The sequence below is a fragment of the Diabrotica virgifera genome, chromosome 2 (assembly GCF_917563875.1).
Source record: "Diabrotica virgifera virgifera chromosome 2, PGI_DIABVI_V3a".
In the NCBI taxonomy this organism is placed as follows: Eukaryota; Metazoa; Arthropoda; class Insecta; order Coleoptera; family Chrysomelidae; genus Diabrotica; species Diabrotica virgifera.
Window position 1 is genome coordinate 61,045,739 of NC_065444.1, and position 18,301 is coordinate 61,064,039.

An 18,301-nucleotide genomic window follows, 5' to 3' on the forward strand; every position below is an offset into this window, starting at 1 on the left:
TAAAGCTAAGAAAGCTAAAAATGAGACTCTCGACGACGCTTTGTATGTGTGGAACGCGAACGTGGTTTACAAGTGTCTGTGTGCCAATTATAACGGAGTTTATCTGTAAACATACCATATTTTAATAATTTTTACCATTTTCTCCGGCTAACCCGAATTTTCGATAACCCGGATCGGCCGCGGTCCCGATTAATCCGAGTTAACGGGGTTCCACTGTACTCATCTTACTCCTGAGGAAGACAAATCCAAAGACACAAAAATTATAATAAATATATTTACTAAAAACACTAATATATTCTGTTCACACCTTTTCTATATATTTATACATAACTTGAAAGATTTAGCAACTAAACGCCGTACTGTCTGTGTGCGCACGCACGCAGTATTATGAAATTTTACTCTCAATCGCGCCTAAAGAAGTATAACTTCAACAAATATTGAGTTCAAATCTCGTGAAGAGACAAAGGTTTTGAATATTCGACGAAGCAGAAAAGAACAGAATTACGAAGGAAATAGAAATTATAATATAACATGGATGAATGGAAATAACATAATCCGTTAATAAAACTACTGAGAACAAAGAACTTCGACACACGGGATATAAGAATTATAAATATTCTGTATTATGAACAAGAAGCTGTCATAAGAATAAATAATTTAAACACCAATAAAATAAAAATCAAAAGAGGCGTTAGACAGGGCTGTGTCTTGTCGCCATCACTGTTTAATGCATACTCAGAAGAAATATTCAAAAAAGCATTAGAAGATGAAGTAGCAGGCATAAAAATAAATGGCCTACCCATATGTGAAATTAGATACGCCGATGACACAATACTAATAGCAGAAACTATTACAGATCTACAAAGAATTTTAAATAAGGTTGTTGCAGCAAGTGAAGAATTTGGTCTGTCACTAAACATAAATAAAACGAAATTCATGGTTATATCAAAGAAAAATATTAGAAACATCAATCTACACGTAAATAATAAGACGATAGAACGAGTTCAGAATTATAACTATTTAGGGACGAACATTAGTGAAACAAACGATTATACCAAAGAAATCGGAATTAGAATAGAAAAGGCTAGAAGTGCATTCACTAATATGAAACAAATATTGTGTAGTAGAGACCTCAGCCTAAATCTTAGAAAGCGAGTATAAAATGTTATGTATTTTCTGTTCTTTTGTATGGTGTGGAGACATGGACTCTCAATAAACAATGCCTCAATAGATTGGAAGCATTTGAGATGTGGACGTATCGAAGAATGCTGAGAATCTCCTGGACAGACAGAATAACCAAGGAGGAAGTATTAAGGAGGATACAGAACAGCAGGGAGATACTGGATTCCATCAAAATAAGAAAACTTCAATACTTGGGTCATATAACACGTGGTGAGAGATATGAACTCCTAAAATTAATTATGCAGGGAAAGATTCAAGGAAGGCGCAGCATAGGTAGGAGAAAAATGCCCTGGCTGAGAAATCTCAGAGAATGGTTTGGATGCAGCTCAACTGAACTCTTTCGGGCTGTAGTGTCAAAAGTGAGAATAGCAATGATGATTGCCAACCTTCGTCGCGGAGATGGCACGTAAAGAAGAAGAAGAATGGATGAATTAGTTTAAAAGTATCTACAACATTCCAAATGACAACACATTACATATTGCAATCGTGCCAAATAATGACAGCAACGAACCTGAAATAATAATAGTAGTTCTATCGACAATATAGAAATTAAAAACTAGAGGGTGTTCCCTGGTCTATTTAGCAGTGTATTGAAATTGCATAATTGGTAGGAATAAATTTACAAATATATGTATAATCCAAACATTTGTATGTAATTTTATTTTAATTACATAAAAAATAGTACCTATAGGTATGTACCTACCTACTATTCAACGAGCATGTATTCATCAGTGTGAGTAATGACCATTATATGCGTGTAGAATACTACCTTTTTCTACTACTTTTTATTTTTATTACTAGAAAACTATAATCATCAACTACTCTCGATCAAAATTAAAATTTACAAAAATAAATGTCGTTCACCAATAGTACGCGTCTGAACAATTGGTTGCCTACTACTAGGAGGCGTATTCTTACTGTGTGCAAATACTTGGAGGAGATACGAGAAACGATCATAATATGTGAAGTGGCGAAACTTTGCATTATTATTAGCACATTTTATAAGGACTATCATTGAGAAAAGTGGAACTAAATTAATGCACAGAGAAAAGTGTATCGTTTGAGAAAAAAAATGTTATGTACTTGTTCCCAAATTATATTTCCACCCTTGTACATTTTCTCCTCCAGTTGTTAAATACTTCTTGAATATAGATTTTGAATAGAGTTGGGGATAAAGAACATGCTTGCCTTAAGTCTTTGTGTTACGAAATGCACCTGAAATTGTATTCTCCATTTTTTTAACGACACATTTTGTATTTATACCCTAAGAATGTAACCAACGTTTCAAGCGGTGAAGGGAGAAAGATTCCATATGATTGCTCGAGCCACTATGTGCATTTCAACATTGATTTTAACCATCCACCTTCAAAATTTTTAGTGTGTGAAACAAGCGATATATACCCTTCACGAATATTCACTGCTAACTAAATCATGGATAAATACAGGATATTTTCTCAAAACATTTCTTACGGTATAGTAAATTTTTATTAGAGATTATGCATCCAAACGTACTAACTGAATGTTCAGTTTATTGACTGTTCAGGGACATTCCCTCACGAACTCTACAACACTTGGTACTTTTAGAGACGAGGCCCATAAATCTGCCAATGGAACCTGTATTCAATAAACTGTTACCGAACCAGATCATATATTTCACATTTCCCATAAAAGGAGACAGTTTAAATTTGTTAAAGGGGATCTCTGGTGCTTCACTTACACTTTAAACATTGTAATTGAATGTAAGTGTTTGTGCTACGCTTACTCTTCTGGTTCTAGTGGCAGTAATAAATCATGCACAATTTTGAAAAATTACTAGAATCTGTCCGTAAACGTTTTACAACAAATGCGTTCTTTAAATCACGAAAATTGTTTGAAATACATAGGTACTTATAAATGATGCTACAAATTATATTTGATTTATGAGAAGTTGATAGGTATTATGACAGATATTTAAATACGTATGTGCTATACTAAAATCACAATAAAGATGCACTAAAAATAAACAAACCAAGATACATTGACTGTTACAAGGAGCGCTCCCCAATTATGATTTACAATGTATATATGTACATTGTAAATCCCAAATCATGATTTATAAAGTTTATACATTGTAAATTATAATTCGAGAGTACTCCTCGTAACATTCAACGTGATCGTGTCTTGGTTTTTATTTCTAGTGCATCTTTATTGTGATTTTAGTATAGATATTACTCCGACATGGTTGGTCTTTGAAGAAACGCCGAAAATCCAAATTATAACAAAAAATATACATTAAGATAACATAATACTGATCAATGAAAGGAAAAAGTCGGCAAATTTACATATCTAGTATAATATAATAAAGAAGGAATCTTGAGCTGCATCCTTACTACTGATTTTCTCCTTCTTCTTCTTCTTCCTAGTTATAAGCAATTGATACCTCTATGGAAGGTTGTCACACCATCTTTTGAGCGGTCGACCGATACTTCTACCGATTTAGACGAGGGCATTTAGCATTAAAAACACCGAAATAAATCGATTATCAGAATCAGAACCGACATCCGGAACACCTAGTGCCCAGGGTCACTGCTAAAGCACGTCATCTTCTGGAGTTTCGAGGATTTTCGACATTAAATTGATGCAAATAGATTACTCGGGCAGTTTTTGGGGTTGCTGAAAACGAATATGCCATCAGAACCGACACCTGGAGCACATGGTGTTTAAGGTCACGTCATCTTCTGTAGTCTCAGCGATTTCGGCCCTAAATTAATGCAAATGGTTTACACGAGGAGTTTTAGGGGCCCTGAACACGAATACACCGTCAGAACTAACCTCTGGAGCACCGGGTGCCCGCAGTAACTGATAAGGCACGTCATTTTCAGGAGTTTAGAAGGTTTATGGCCTTAAGGTCATGTAAATAGGTTTCTATGCGGTTTTTGGGGTCGCTTAATACGAATACACCATCAAAACCGACACCCCGGACCACCTGGTGCCCATAGTTACTGCTCAGGCATGTTATCTTATGGAGTTTGTAAGCTTTTTGGGCATCGGGTGCACCGAAGGTCAGATCTGATTGCGTATTCTTGTTCAGCGACCCCAAAAACCCCCGAGTAATCTGTTTGCATCAGTTTAGTACCGAAAACCCTCGAAACTGCAGATGACCTACCTTAGCAGTGAAACTGGGCACCAGGTGCTCCGGTGGCCGGTTCTGATGGCGTATTCGTCTTCAGCTACCCCAAAAACCCAGCGAGTAACAATCTGGTCCTTAATACACACATTTTGACATGTTTATGCAATTTTTGATGCATTTTATACACTTTTAATTGCAACTGTGGATTTCCACTTATTTTTCCATAGTAGATATTTTTCCTGACATCATCCTGAACAAAATGCAAAAAGTTGCAAGTCTAATTGGTGATTTATCTCTTGCTATTTTTTCCCCATTCTGCTTATGAGGTTATTCCATTTTTTTTCTATTTAGTGTCATCCGTTTGTACACTGTACGTTATATTTTCATGGAATATCTTCACTCCTCTTTCAATCTCCTAGCATATTTCTTGTAATTCCTCTCAGTACCCTCATCTCTGCTGTTTCTAGTAGTCTTTGTGTTGTGACTGTATCGGTTATTGTTTCTGATGCAGATGTCATTATTGGTCATACACTGGCGTTATAAATTCTTGACTTCACCTCATTGTTAATATATCAGATTTACCATAAAGCGATTCACTTTCTTGATTTCTCACTTCTTTGTCCAGGTCTCCGTAGCTGGACAGTGTAATTTCAAGCTATTTTATTTCCATTACTTGTTCAATACCGATGCCATCAATTTCTATTCTATATCTGATTGGTTTTTTACTGATTACTATTGTTTTAGTTTTCTGAGATGAAATTGTCGTATTGAATTCTTTTGCTCTTATGTTAACTCTGTGACCTAATCTAATCAGACTGTCTTCATCTCGAGCCATATTACGTAGTCTGCGTAACAGAGTATTTTTGTTTCCCATTTCTGTATCCTCTTCATTTGTTGACACTTTTGATTATTTCATCTATGATTAAATTGAAGAGCATAGCACTCAATAATTCTCCCTGTTTTATTCCGCTGCCTATGTCTATAGGTTCTGTAAGTTATCCATCTATTTTGACTTCTATTTTGTTGTTTTGGTAGATGTTTTCAATAGTTTTTATGATACCTGGGGAACTTCTCTATTATACAGAAGATGGATTATATCTTTGACTTATATTCTGTCAAATGCTTTCTTCAAGTCAATCAGACATAGAAATGCTGGTCTATTATAATACTCTAGTGGTCTAGTGATTCCTCAGTTATTTGCTTTACTCTAGATAAAAATCCTGTTCCATTTCTTTCGAATAAAATTCCCAGTGATCTTTTTTTATTCTTCTTATTTATCGTATTTTAGGTAAGCTTTTTTTGCTTTACATTTGTCCTTCAAATCTGTACATAACCATGAAGTTCTTCGGCTTGGGAGCGATTTATATCTATTAATGTGTCTTTTACCAAGAACTTGCTAATAATTTTAAATTTTAATGGAAATCTTGAAAACTCTTTTTGGACAGATCAGAATACACCAAAAGAGGACAGAAGAAGCAGATAAGGAAATAAAAGTCCAAAAAGGCTCATGTTCAATCAAATAATAAATAAATGAAACATTTAATAATATAACTCTATTTTTTGTTCGTTTGTCGAGTCTTTAATAAGCATACTTAGCGATTTTCTTATTAAAAATTATCTTATAAAGATTTCTCCTTTTTTCAGATGCAGATTCAAATCCACAAGAAAGACAAGCTCTTCCTTATTCTAATTTCGTCTGTACTAAAGAAGGATTCAACGCAGATCCACATAATTGCAAGGTGCTTTACCGATGTATAGGTAACGGCAAAGGTGGTTACACACCCATACGTTTTGAGTGCGGCGAAGGAACAGTTTTTGATCCCGCTACAACCACCTGCAATTATCCTTACGCTAGCAGTAGAGAAGAATGTGGAGGAAATGCTATTGAGGAAATATACAAACCTGTATCAGTACCAATTCAATCCTCTACATATGTAACAGTTGCTGTAACCCAAGCAACGGTCGATTATTCTAACCAGCTTACAGGTGTATGCTCACAGGAAGGCTTTGTAGGGGATTCCAAAGACTGTAAAAAGTTTTACAGATGCGTATCCAATGGCCAAGGAAGTTTTATCAGATATGAATTTAGTTGTGGTACAGGTACCGTATGGGACCCACAAATATCGTCCTGTAATTTTCCAGCAGCAGCAAATAGACCAAATTGTCTAGAAGAACAAGGTACAACGCCCATTCTTGTTAGAGCTTCAAGCAACAATGTACATAATTTTACTTCCTCTCGTCAAAATTCTTCATCCTCATCCCAGCAAAGCTTTCAGAATTCTACCAGTAGTAGCAGTAGTTTTAATAATACCTCTTCCAGCAGTAGTAGCAGTAGTTCTAGTTCCAGTAGTAGTAGTTCCTCCTCCAATAGCAACTCTCAACAAAACAATAACCAAAGTGGTTCAAATGCATCAAATTTCACAGGGCAAAATTCGTCAAGTTCTAACCAAGGAAGCAGTTCATCCTTAAATCAAAATCAACAAAACCAACAAAATTCAGGAAGTCAACAAGGATCTAGTTCATCTAGTGGCAATCAACAAAACCAACAAAGTTCTGGAAGTCAACAAGGGTCAAATTCTTCTAATCAAAATCAACAGAACCAACAAAGTTCAGGTAGCCAACAAGGGTCTGGTTCATCTAGTAACAATCAACAAAACCAACAAAATTCTGGAAATCTACAGGGGTCAAGTTCTTCTAACCAAAATCAGCAAAACCAACAAAGTTCAGGAAGTCAACAAGGATCTAGTTCATCTAGCAACAATCAACAAAACCAACAAAGTTCAAATTCTTCTTCCTCAAGTTCCTCTTCCTCAAGTTCCTCCAATCAAAATCAACAAAACCAACAAAGTTCAGGTAGTCAACAAGGCTCAAGTTCATCTAATAACAATCAGCAAAATCAACAAAATGCAGGAAGTCAACAAGGATCAAATTCTTCTAATCAAAATCAACAGAACCAACAAAGTTCAGGTAGCCAACAAGGATCTAGTTCATCTAGTAACAATCAACAAAACCAACAAAATTCTGGAAATCAACAGGGGTCAAGTTCTTCTAATCAAAATCAGCAAAACCAACAAAGTTCAGGAAGTCAACAAGGATCTAGTCCATCTAGCAACAATCAACAAAACCAACAGAGTTCAAATTCTTCGTCTTCAAGTTCCTCTTCCTCAAGCTCCTCCAATCAAAATCAACAAAACCAACAAAGTTCTGGAACTCAACAGGGAACAAGTTCCTCAGGAAGTCAACAAGGATCCAGTTCATCTAGCAACAATCAACAAAACCAACAAAGTTCAGGTTCTTCCTCTTCAAGTTCCTCAAATCAAAATCAACAAAACCAACAAAATACAGGTAGTCAACAAGGCTCAAGTTCATCAAATAACAATCAGCAAAATCAACAAAATGCAGGAAGTCAACAGGGGACAAGCTCCTCTAATCAAAATCAACAAAACCAACAAAGTTCAGGAAGCCAACAAGGATCTAGTTCATCTAGTAACAATCAACAAAACCAACAAAGTTCAGGAAGTCAACAGGGGTCAAATGCATCAAATCAGCAAGGATCCTCGTCAAATCAGAATCAACAGAATCAACAAGGTTCTTCAAGCACCTCCTCTAACCAAAATCAACAAAATCAGCAAAACTCCTCAGGATCATCTCAAAATCAACAAAATCAGCAAGGTTCAACATCTAATCAGAACCAACAGGGCTCTAACAATTCCAACCAGAATCAGCAAAATCAACAAAACACTTCAGGCTCTTCAACAAATCAAAACCAACAAAATCAACAAAATGCATTAGGCTCGAATCAGAATCAACAAAGTAATCAGAATCAGCAAAGCTCGAATGAAGACCATTCTGGCCAAATTTCTAACAATAAATGTATTAAAGAAGGTTTTGCTAACGACGAAAATGATTGTAAGAAATTTTACAGGTGTGTAAGTGATGGTAAAGGGCAATTTATCAAATATGAATTTTCTTGTGCCGATGGAACTGTTTGGGACCAAACTTCGCTTTCTTGTAACTATCCGTCGGCAGTAACTGGAAAATGCTCACAGTCCACGCCCACACATCCACAGCCTACTGGCCCCACGAGTTCTGGAAATCAACAGGGGTCAAGTTCTTCCAATCAAAATCAACAGAACCAACAAAGTTCAGGTAGCCAACAGGGATCTAGTTCATCCAATAATAATCAACAAAACCAACAAAGTTCAGGAAGTCAGGGATCAAATGCATCAAATCAGCAAAACCAGCAAGGTTCCTCGTCAAATCAGAATCAACAGAATCAACAAGGTTCTTCAAGCACTTCCTCAAACCAAAATCAACAAAATCAGCAAAACTCCTCAGGATCATCTCAAAATCAACAAAACCAGCAAGGCTCAACATCTAATCAGAATCAACAAAATCAACAAAATTCGTCAGGTTCAAGTCAAAATCAACAGAACCAACAAGGTTCTAACACTTCCAATCAGAATCAACAGAATCAACAAAACTCTTCAGGCTCTTCAACAAATCAAAACCAACAAAATCAACAAAATGCATTAGGCTCGAATCAGAATCAACAAAGTAATCAGAATCAGCAAAGCTCGAATGAAGACCATTCTGGCCAAATTTCTAACAATAAATGTATTAAAGAAGGTTTTGCTAACGACGAAAAAGATTGTAAGAAATTTTACAGATGTGTAAGTGATGGTAAAGGACAATTTATCAAATATGAATTTTCTTGTGCTGAAGGAACTGTTTGGGATCAATCTTCGCTTTCTTGTAACTATCCCTCGGCAGTAACTGGAAAATGCTCACAGCCTACTGGGACAGGTGTAGGCACTAATCAAAACCAACAAAGTGACGGAAATCAAAATCAACAAGGATCCAGTAATCAAAATCAACAAGGTAATGGTGATCAAAATCAACAAGGTTCTGGCAACCAAAATCAGCAAGGCGGTGGAAACCAAAATCAACAAGGTAGTGGAAATCAAAATCAACAAGGCAGTGAAAATCAAAATCAACAAGGATCGGGCAATCAAAATCAACAAAACGGTACTAACCAAAGTCAACAAGGTTCCGGTAATCAAAACCAACAGGGTAATGGCAACCAAAACCAACAGAGTGGTAATAACCAAAACCAACAAGGTTCGGGCAATCAAAACCAACAGAGTGGTAGCAATCAAAATGGCAATAACCAAAATCAACAAGGCAACGGAAATCAAAATCAACAAGGATCTGGCGACCAAACTGAACAAGGTAGTCAAAACCAGCAAGGTTCCGGTAATCAAAATCAGCAACAGACTACAACTGAGCAGCAAAATTCTGGACAAATTTCTAACAATACATGTGTTAAAGAAGGATTTGCTAATGATGAAAAAGACTGTAAGAAATTTTATAGATGTGTTAGTGATGGTAAAGGGCAATACATAAAATATGAATTTAGTTGCCCTGAAGGAACCGTTTGGGATCAAAATGCACTTGCTTGTAATTATCCCTCAGCAGTAACTGGAAAATGTTCACAACCATCGCAGTCACAATCTAACGTAGAAAGCGAAGGCAATAACCAAAACCAGCAGGGATCCGGAAACCAAAACCAACAAGGATCCAGTAATCAAAATCAACAAGGTAACGGTGACCAAAATCAACAAGGTTCTGGCAACCAAAATCAACAAGGCGGTGGAAACCAAAATCAACAAGGCAATGAAAATCAAAATCAACAAGGATCGGGCAATCAAAATCAACAAAATGGTACTAATCAAAGTCAACAAGGTTCCGGTAATCAAAACCAACAGGGTAATGGCAACCAAAACCAACAGGGAGGCGACAACCAAAACCAACAAGGTTCGGGCAATCAAAACCAACAAAATGGCAACAACCAAAATCAACAAGGCAACGGAAATCAAAATCAACAAGGATCTGGCGACCAAAATCAACAAGGTAGCGGTAATCAAAACCAACAAAGTTCCGGTAATCAAAATCAGCAACAAACTACAACTGAACAGCAAAATTCCGGACAAATTTTCAACAATAAATGTGTTAAAGAAGGATTTGGTAATGATGAAAAAGACTGTAAGAAATTTTATAGATGTGTTAGTGATGGTAAAGGGCAATATATAAAATATGAATTTAGTTGCGCTGAAGGAACCGTTTGGGATCAAAATGCACTAGCTTGTAATTATCCCTCAGCCGTAACTGGTAAATGTGCACAACCATCGCAGTCACAATCTAACGGAGAAAGCGAAGGCAATAACCAAAACCAACAGGGATCCGCAAATCAAAATCAACAAGGAACAACTAATCAAAATCAACAAGGTTCTGGCAACCAAAATCAACAGGGTGGTGGAAACCAAAATCAACAAGGCGGTGGAAACCAAAATCAACAAGGCGGTGGAAACCAAAATCAACAAGGCAATGAAAATCAAAATCAACAAGGATCGGGCAATCAAAATCAACAAAATGGTTCTAACCAAAGTCAACAAGGTTCCGGTAATCAAAACCAACAGGGTAATGGCAACCAAAACCAACAGGGAGGCGACAACCAAAACCAACAAGGTTCGGGCAATCAAAACCAACAAAATGGTAACAACCAAAATCAACAAGGCAACGGAAATCAAAATCAACAAGGATCTGGCGACCAAAATCAACAAGTTAGCGATAATCAAAACCAACAAAGTTCCGGTAATCAAAATCAGCAACAAACTACAACTGAACAGCAAAATTCTGGACAAATTTCTAACAATAAATGTGTTAAAGAAGGATTTGCTAATGATGAAAAGGACTGTAGGAAATTTTATAGATGTGTTAATGATGGTAAAGGGCAATATATAAAATATGAATTTAGTTGCGCTGAAGGAACCGTTTGGGATCAAAATGCACTTTCTTGTAATTATCCCTCCGCAGTAACGGGTAAATGTTCACAACCATCGCAGTCACAACCTAACGGAGAAAGCGAAGGCAATAACCAAAACCAGCAGGGATCCGGTAACCAAAATCAACAAGGATCAAGTAATCAAAATCAACAAGGTAACGGTGACCAAAATCAACAAGGTTCTGGCAACCAAAATCAACAAGGCGGTGGAAACCAAAATCAACAAGGCAATGAAAATCAAAATCAACAAGGATCGGGCAATCAAAATCAACAAAATGGTACTAATCAAAGTCAACAAGGTTCCGGTAATCAAAACCAACAGGGTAATGGCAACCAAAACCAACAGGGAGGCGACAACCAAAACCAACAAGGTTCGGGCAATCAAAACCAACAAAATGGCAACAACCAAAATCAACAAGGCAACGGAAATCAAAATCAACAAGGATCTGGCGACCAAAATCAACAAGGTAGCGGTAATCAAAACCAACAAAGTTCCGGTAATCAAAATCAGCAACAAACTACAACTGAACAGCAAAATTCCGGACAAATTTTCAACAATAAATGTGTTAAAGAAGGATTTGGTAATGATGAAAAAGACTGTAAGAAATTTTATAGATGTGTTAGTGATGGTAAAGGGCAATATATAAAATATGAATTTAGTTGCGCTGAAGGAACCGTTTGGGATCAAAATGCACTAGCTTGTAATTATCCCTCAGCCGTAACTGGTAAATGTGCACAACCATCGCAGTCACAATCTAACGGAGAAAGCGAAGGCAATAACCAAAACCAACAGGGATCCGCAAATCAAAATCAACAAGGAACAACTAATCAAAATCAACAAGGTTCTGGCAACCAAAATCAACAGGGTGGTGGAAACCAAAATCAACAAGGCGGTGGAAACCAAAATCAACAAGGCGGTGGAAACCAAAATCAACAAGGCAATGAAAATCAAAATCAACAAGGATCGGGCAATCAAAATCAACAAAATGGTTCTAACCAAAGTCAACAAGGTTCCGGTAATCAAAACCAACAGGGTAATGGCAACCAAAACCAACAGGGAGGCGACAACCAAAACCAACAAGGTTCGGGCAATCAAAACCAACAAAATGGTAACAACCAAAATCAACAAGGCAACGGAAATCAAAATCAACAAGGATCTGGCGACCAAAATCAACAAGTTAGCGATAATCAAAACCAACAAAGTTCCGGTAATCAAAATCAGCAACAAACTACAACTGAACAGCAAAATTCTGGACAAATTTCTAACAATAAATGTGTTAAAGAAGGATTTGCTAATGATGAAAAGGACTGTAGGAAATTTTATAGATGTGTTAATGATGGTAAAGGGCAATATATAAAATATGAATTTAGTTGCGCTGAAGGAACCGTTTGGGATCAAAATGCACTTTCTTGTAATTATCCCTCCGCAGTAACGGGTAAATGTTCACAACCATCGCAGTCACAACCTAACGGAGAAAGCGAAGGCAATAACCAAAACCAGCAGGGATCCGGTAACCAAAATCAACAAGGATCAAGTAATCAAAATCAACAAGGTAACGGTGACCAAAATCAACAAGGTTCTGGCAACCAAAATCAACAAGGCGGTGGAAACCAAAATCAACAAGGCGGTGGAAACCAAAATCAACAAGGCAGTGAAAATCAAAATCAACAAGGGTCGGGCAATCAAAATCAACAAAATGGTACTAACCAAAGTCAACAAGGCTCCGGTAATCAAAACCAAGAGAATAATGGAAACCAAAACCAACAGGGGGGTAATAACCAAAACCAACAAGGTTCTGGCAATCAAAACCAACAGGAAGGTAGTAATCAAAATCAACAAAATGGCAATAACCAAAATCAACAAGTAAACGGAAATCAAAATCAACAAGGATCTGGCGGCCAAAATCAACAGGGTAACGGTAATCAGAACCAGCAAGGTTCCGGTAATCAAAATCAGCAACAAACTACAACTGAGCAACAAAATTCTGGACAAATTTCTAACAATAAATGTGTTAAAGAAGGATTTGCTAATGACGAAAAAGACTGTAAGAAATTTTATAGATGTGTTAGTGATGGTAAAGGGCAATATATAAAATATGAATTTAGTTGTGCTGAAGGAACCGTTTGGGATCAAAATGCACTTGCTTGTAATTATCCCTCAGCTGTAACTGGTAAATGTTCACAACCATCACAGTCACAATCTAACGGAGAAGGCGAAGGCAATAATCAAAATCAACAGGGCTCTGTAAACCAAAACCAACAAGGTAATGGTAACCAGAACCAACAAGGTACTGACAACCAAAACCAAAACCAACAGGGTGGTAATAACCAGAACCAACAAGGATCAGGTAATCAAAACCAACATAATCAAAATCAACAGAATGGTAACAACCAAAATCAACAAAGCTCTGGCAACCAAAATCAACAGGGCGGTACTAATCAAAATCAACAAGGCAATGGAAATCAAAGTCAACAAGGTACTGGCAACCAAAACCAAAACCAACAGGGTGGTAATAACCAGAACCAACAAGGATCAGGCAATCAAAACCAACAGGGAAGTGGCAATAATCAAAATCAACAGAATGGTAACAACCAAAATCAACAAAGCTCTGGCAACCAAAATCAACAGGGCGGTAGTAACCAAAATCAACAGAACGGTACTAACCAAAATCAACAAGGCAATGGAAACCAAAATCAACAAGGATCTGGTCACCAACAAACTACAACTGAACAGCAAAACTCTGGACAAATTTCTAACAATAAATGTATTAAAGAAGGATTTGCTAAAGATGAAAAAGACTGTAAGAAATTTTATAGATGTGTTAGTGATGGTAAAGGGCAATATATAAAATATGAATTTAGTTGCGCTGAAGGAACGGTTTGGGATCAAGATGCACTTGCTTGTAATTATCCTTCAGCAGTAACTGGCGAATGTTCACAATCCTCTCAGTCACAATCTAACGGTGACCAACAAGGATCTAGTAATAATAATCAAAATCAACAAGGTTCTGGCAACCAAAACCAACAGGGAAATGGTAATCAAAATCAACAAGGTTCTGGAAATCAAAACCAACAGGGTAGCCATAGCCAAAACCAACAAAACAATGGACACCAAAATCAACAAGGATCTGGTAACAATGGAAACCAAAATCAACAAGGAACTGCCAATCAAAACCAACAGGGCGGTAATAACCAAAACCAACAAAGTAATGTAAACCAAAATCAACAAGGTTCCGGAAATCAAAACCAACAGAACGGGGATAACCAAAACCAACAGGGTAATGGTAACCAAAATCAACAAAGCAGCAATCAAAATCAACAAAATACAACTAAGCCACAAAATTCCGGTCAAGTTTCTAACAACAAATGTGTTAAAGAAGGATTTGCTAAAGACGAAAAGGACTGTAAGAAATTTTACAGATGTGTAAGTGATGGTAAAGGCCAATACATCAAATATGAGTTTACTTGCGGTGAAGGAACTGTTTGGGACCAAAATACGCTTGCGTGTAACTATCCCTCAGCAGTAACTGGCGAATGCTCACAATCATCACAGCCATTATCCGATGCAAATAATCAAAACCAACAAGGCAGTGGTAACCAAAATCAACAAGGAAATGGAAACCAAAATCAACAGAACGGTGGAAACCAAAATCAACAGAATGGTCAAGAACAAAACCAACAAGGTTCCAACAACCAAAATCAACAGAACGGTAGTAACCAAAATCAACAAGGTTCTGGCAACCAAAATCAGCAGGGAGGTGGGAACCAAAATCAACAGCACGGAAGTAACCAAAATCAACAAGGTTCTGGCAACCAAAATCAACAAGGTTCTGGCAACCAAAATCAATCAGGATCTGGAAACCAAAACCAAGGGGGAGGTGGAAACCAAAATCAACAGAATGGTCATAACCAAAACCAACAAGGTTCCAACAACCAGAATCAACAGAGCGGTAGTAACCAAAATCAACAAGGTTCTGGCAACCAAAATCAACAAGGTTTAAATAATCAAAATTCTGGACAAATTTCTAACAATAAATGTATTAAGGAAGGTTTTGCTAAAGATGAAAATGACTGTAAAAAATTTTATAGATGTGTAAGTGATGGAAAAGGTCAATACACCAAATATGAATTTACTTGCGCCGAAGGAACAGTTTGGGACCAAAATGCACTTGCTTGTAATTATCCTTCAGCAGTAACTGGAAAATGTTCACAACCCTCGCAGTCACCGTCGAACGAAGGAAGTGAAGGCAATAATCAAAATCAACAGGGATCCGGAAATCAAAATCAACAAGGTAATGGAAATCAAAATCAACAAGGTTCTGGCAATCAAAACCAACAGGGTAGTGGTAATCAAAACCAACAGGGCGGTGATAACCAAAACCAACAGGAATCAGGCAATCAAAATCAGCAAGGTGGTAACAATCAAAATCAACAGAATTATAATAACCAAAATCAACAAAGCTCCGATAATCAAAATCAAGAGGGTGGTAATAACCAAAATCAACAAGGAAATGGAAACCAAAATCAACAGGGCAATGGTAATCAAAATCAAAATCAACAAGGAAGTGGCAACCAAAACCAACAAGGATCTGGAAACCAAAACCAACAGGATGGTGGGAATCAAAATCAAAATGGCAGCGGTAGTCAAAATCAACAAGGTTCCGGTAATAACAATCAACAGGTAACACAAAAACCAAATAATTCAAGCAATACTGGATTAGTTACAAATAAAAAATGTGTTAAAGAAGGTTTTGCAAAAGACGATGATGATTGTAAAAAATTCTATAGATGTGTTAACAATGGTAAAGGCGGATACGACAAGTATGAATTTACTTGCCCCGAAGGAACTGTTTGGGATGAAACAAATCTTTCGTGTAACTGGCCATTTGCAGTTACAGGAAAATGTGGACAACCAAATTCCAATAACAATAACCAAAACAGTAGTAACCAACAAAATGGTTCCAACAATAGCAACAACCAACAAAATATAGGCACTAATTCCGACCAAGATAATAACCAACAAAGTAACGGATCAAATGAGAACAATCAACAAAATGCAGGAGACGGATCAAGTCAACAAAATAATCAAGGAGGAAATGGATCTAATAATAATAATCAACAAAATACGGGTGATAATTCTAGTCAACAAAATAATCAGCAAGGTGGTGGAACGAATAGTAATAACCAACAAAACACTGGTAACGGATCAAATCAGAACAATCAGCAAAGTACTGGTTCAAATCAAAACACTCAACAAAATACCGGAAATAATTCTAATCAGCAGAACAATCAAGGTGGCACATCCAATGGTAATAACCAACAGAATGTAGGTGATGGATCAAATCAAAACAATCAACAAAATGCCGGAAATAATTCCAATCAGCAGAATAATCAAGGCGGTGGATCCAGTAATAGTAACAACCAACAAAACGTAGGTGACGGATCAAACCAAAACAATAATCAACAGACTAACGGATCAAATCAAAACAATCAACAAAATGCAGGCGACGGATCCAACCAACAAAATAATCAAAGTGGAAGTGGTTCTAACCACAACAATCAACAAAACACAGGTGATAATTCCAGTCAACAAAATAATCAACAAGGTAGCGGATCGAATAATAATAACCAACAAAACGTTGGTGATGGTTCGAATCAAAACAACAATCAACAAGGGACTGGATCGAATGGAAATAATCAACAAAATACCGGTAGTGGAACAAATCAAAACAACAATCAAGGAAATAACCAACAAGTAAGTCACTAATTATTTTAGATCAATACAATTGTATTTTTAGACATGAATGGTAAATGAGAGAGCGACAAAGAGACCCGTGTTGAGCTGCCCCCCCCCCACTTGCAAAAATTAAAAAACAAATAGCCCTGAATTATGAGCTATTTATGAGCTCTCATATTCCGCAAACTAAAAATTTTGAGTTCGTTCCACTGAGCAGGAATTTAATACCCTAGTGGGGGGGGGCTGAGTCAGCCCCCCCCCCACTACTTAAAAATAGGAATATTGGATCGGTTTTTGCGGCAGAATTACGAGCTAGTTATGAGCTCTTGAAATTATATAGTTTCGATTTTTGAGCTCATCCCCTTCACCCCCAAACAACCCTTTAATTAATTTAACTTAAAAGAAAGATGCTGAGAAAACTTAAAATATATCGTATTGCGGATATAATTCATATAGCTTATATACTCTAAGAATAAACTATTAAATCAAGAGCATTTCGATTATTGAGCTACAACCCCTTCGCAAGAAAACCACCCTATCTTCCCGGCTTAAGAGAAAGTTGTACTTAAAATGCATTAAACTAATTATTTGGCGACTACATATCATTTAATACTTTATAAGCTTCCAAATTACGCGCATTTAGATAGTAAATTGCAATTTATTTTGTATAGTGCAGTCACTGAAGGTAAAAATCAACGATTACCTTCAATTTCGGTGAACCTTCATCGATTTTCACGAAAATTGGTCAGTAGTTAGAGGATACGTCAAGAAACAAAGGTGACATGGTACCACCTTGCGCCTTTACCCTGAGGGTGGATACCGCCCCTTCTCGGGGGTGAAAATTATTTTATAAAAAATAAATGCACAAATCAATAAAAGAACAAATTAAAAGCAAAATTTATTATATAAAGTTAATAAAATAAGTCAATACTTTTTAAGTTATTAAAGATCAAAGATTTTAATTATTTGTGAAAAAATGCATGTTTTGAAAAGGTTTTTTGTAAATCACTGAAAAACTTTAAGTTTTTACAAAAAAGTTAATAGTAGTTTAATTCGTATAGCTTATATTCTAAGAATAAACTCTTAAATCACGCGTCTTTCGATTATAGAGCTACAACCCCTTCGCAAGAAAACGACCCCATATTCCCGGCTTAAGAGAGAGTTGTTCTTAAAATAATTTAAATTAATTATTTGGCGACTACATATCGTTTAATAATTTATGAGCTTGCAAAATATACGCATCTCAATTATTGAATTGCCATTTTCTTTCTATAGTGCAGTCACTGAAGGTAAAAATCAACTATTACCTTCGATTTCGGTAAATCTCCATTTATTTTCACGAATTGACAATAACAACTTGGGGTTTTAGCCTGGGGTATATGTCACCCCTTCTCGGGAGTGAAAATTACTTTATTAAAAATAACCCCAC

The 18,301-nt window shown here is 36.6% G+C and overlaps 1 protein-coding gene across 17 annotated transcripts in view; it reads left to right on the top strand.

The window, feature by feature from the left end:
* The window catches only part of LOC114329291 (hornerin-like), a 174,259-nt gene that overhangs the window by 132,407 nt on the left and 23,551 nt on the right, over nt 1-18,301 (top strand). The window contains exons 3-4 of one of the 17 annotated variants that reach the window (XM_050642595.1): nt 5,936-10,204; nt 12,218-16,890. In XM_050642595.1, the coding sequence (XP_050498552.1) occupies nt 5,936-10,204; nt 12,218-16,890 (8,942 nt within the window). Of the gene's footprint in view, nt 1-5,935; nt 16,891-18,301 lie in introns of all 17 variants that reach the window. The other 16 variants (XM_050642582.1, XM_050642586.1, XM_050642584.1 and 13 more) reach the window with 16 other exon arrangements.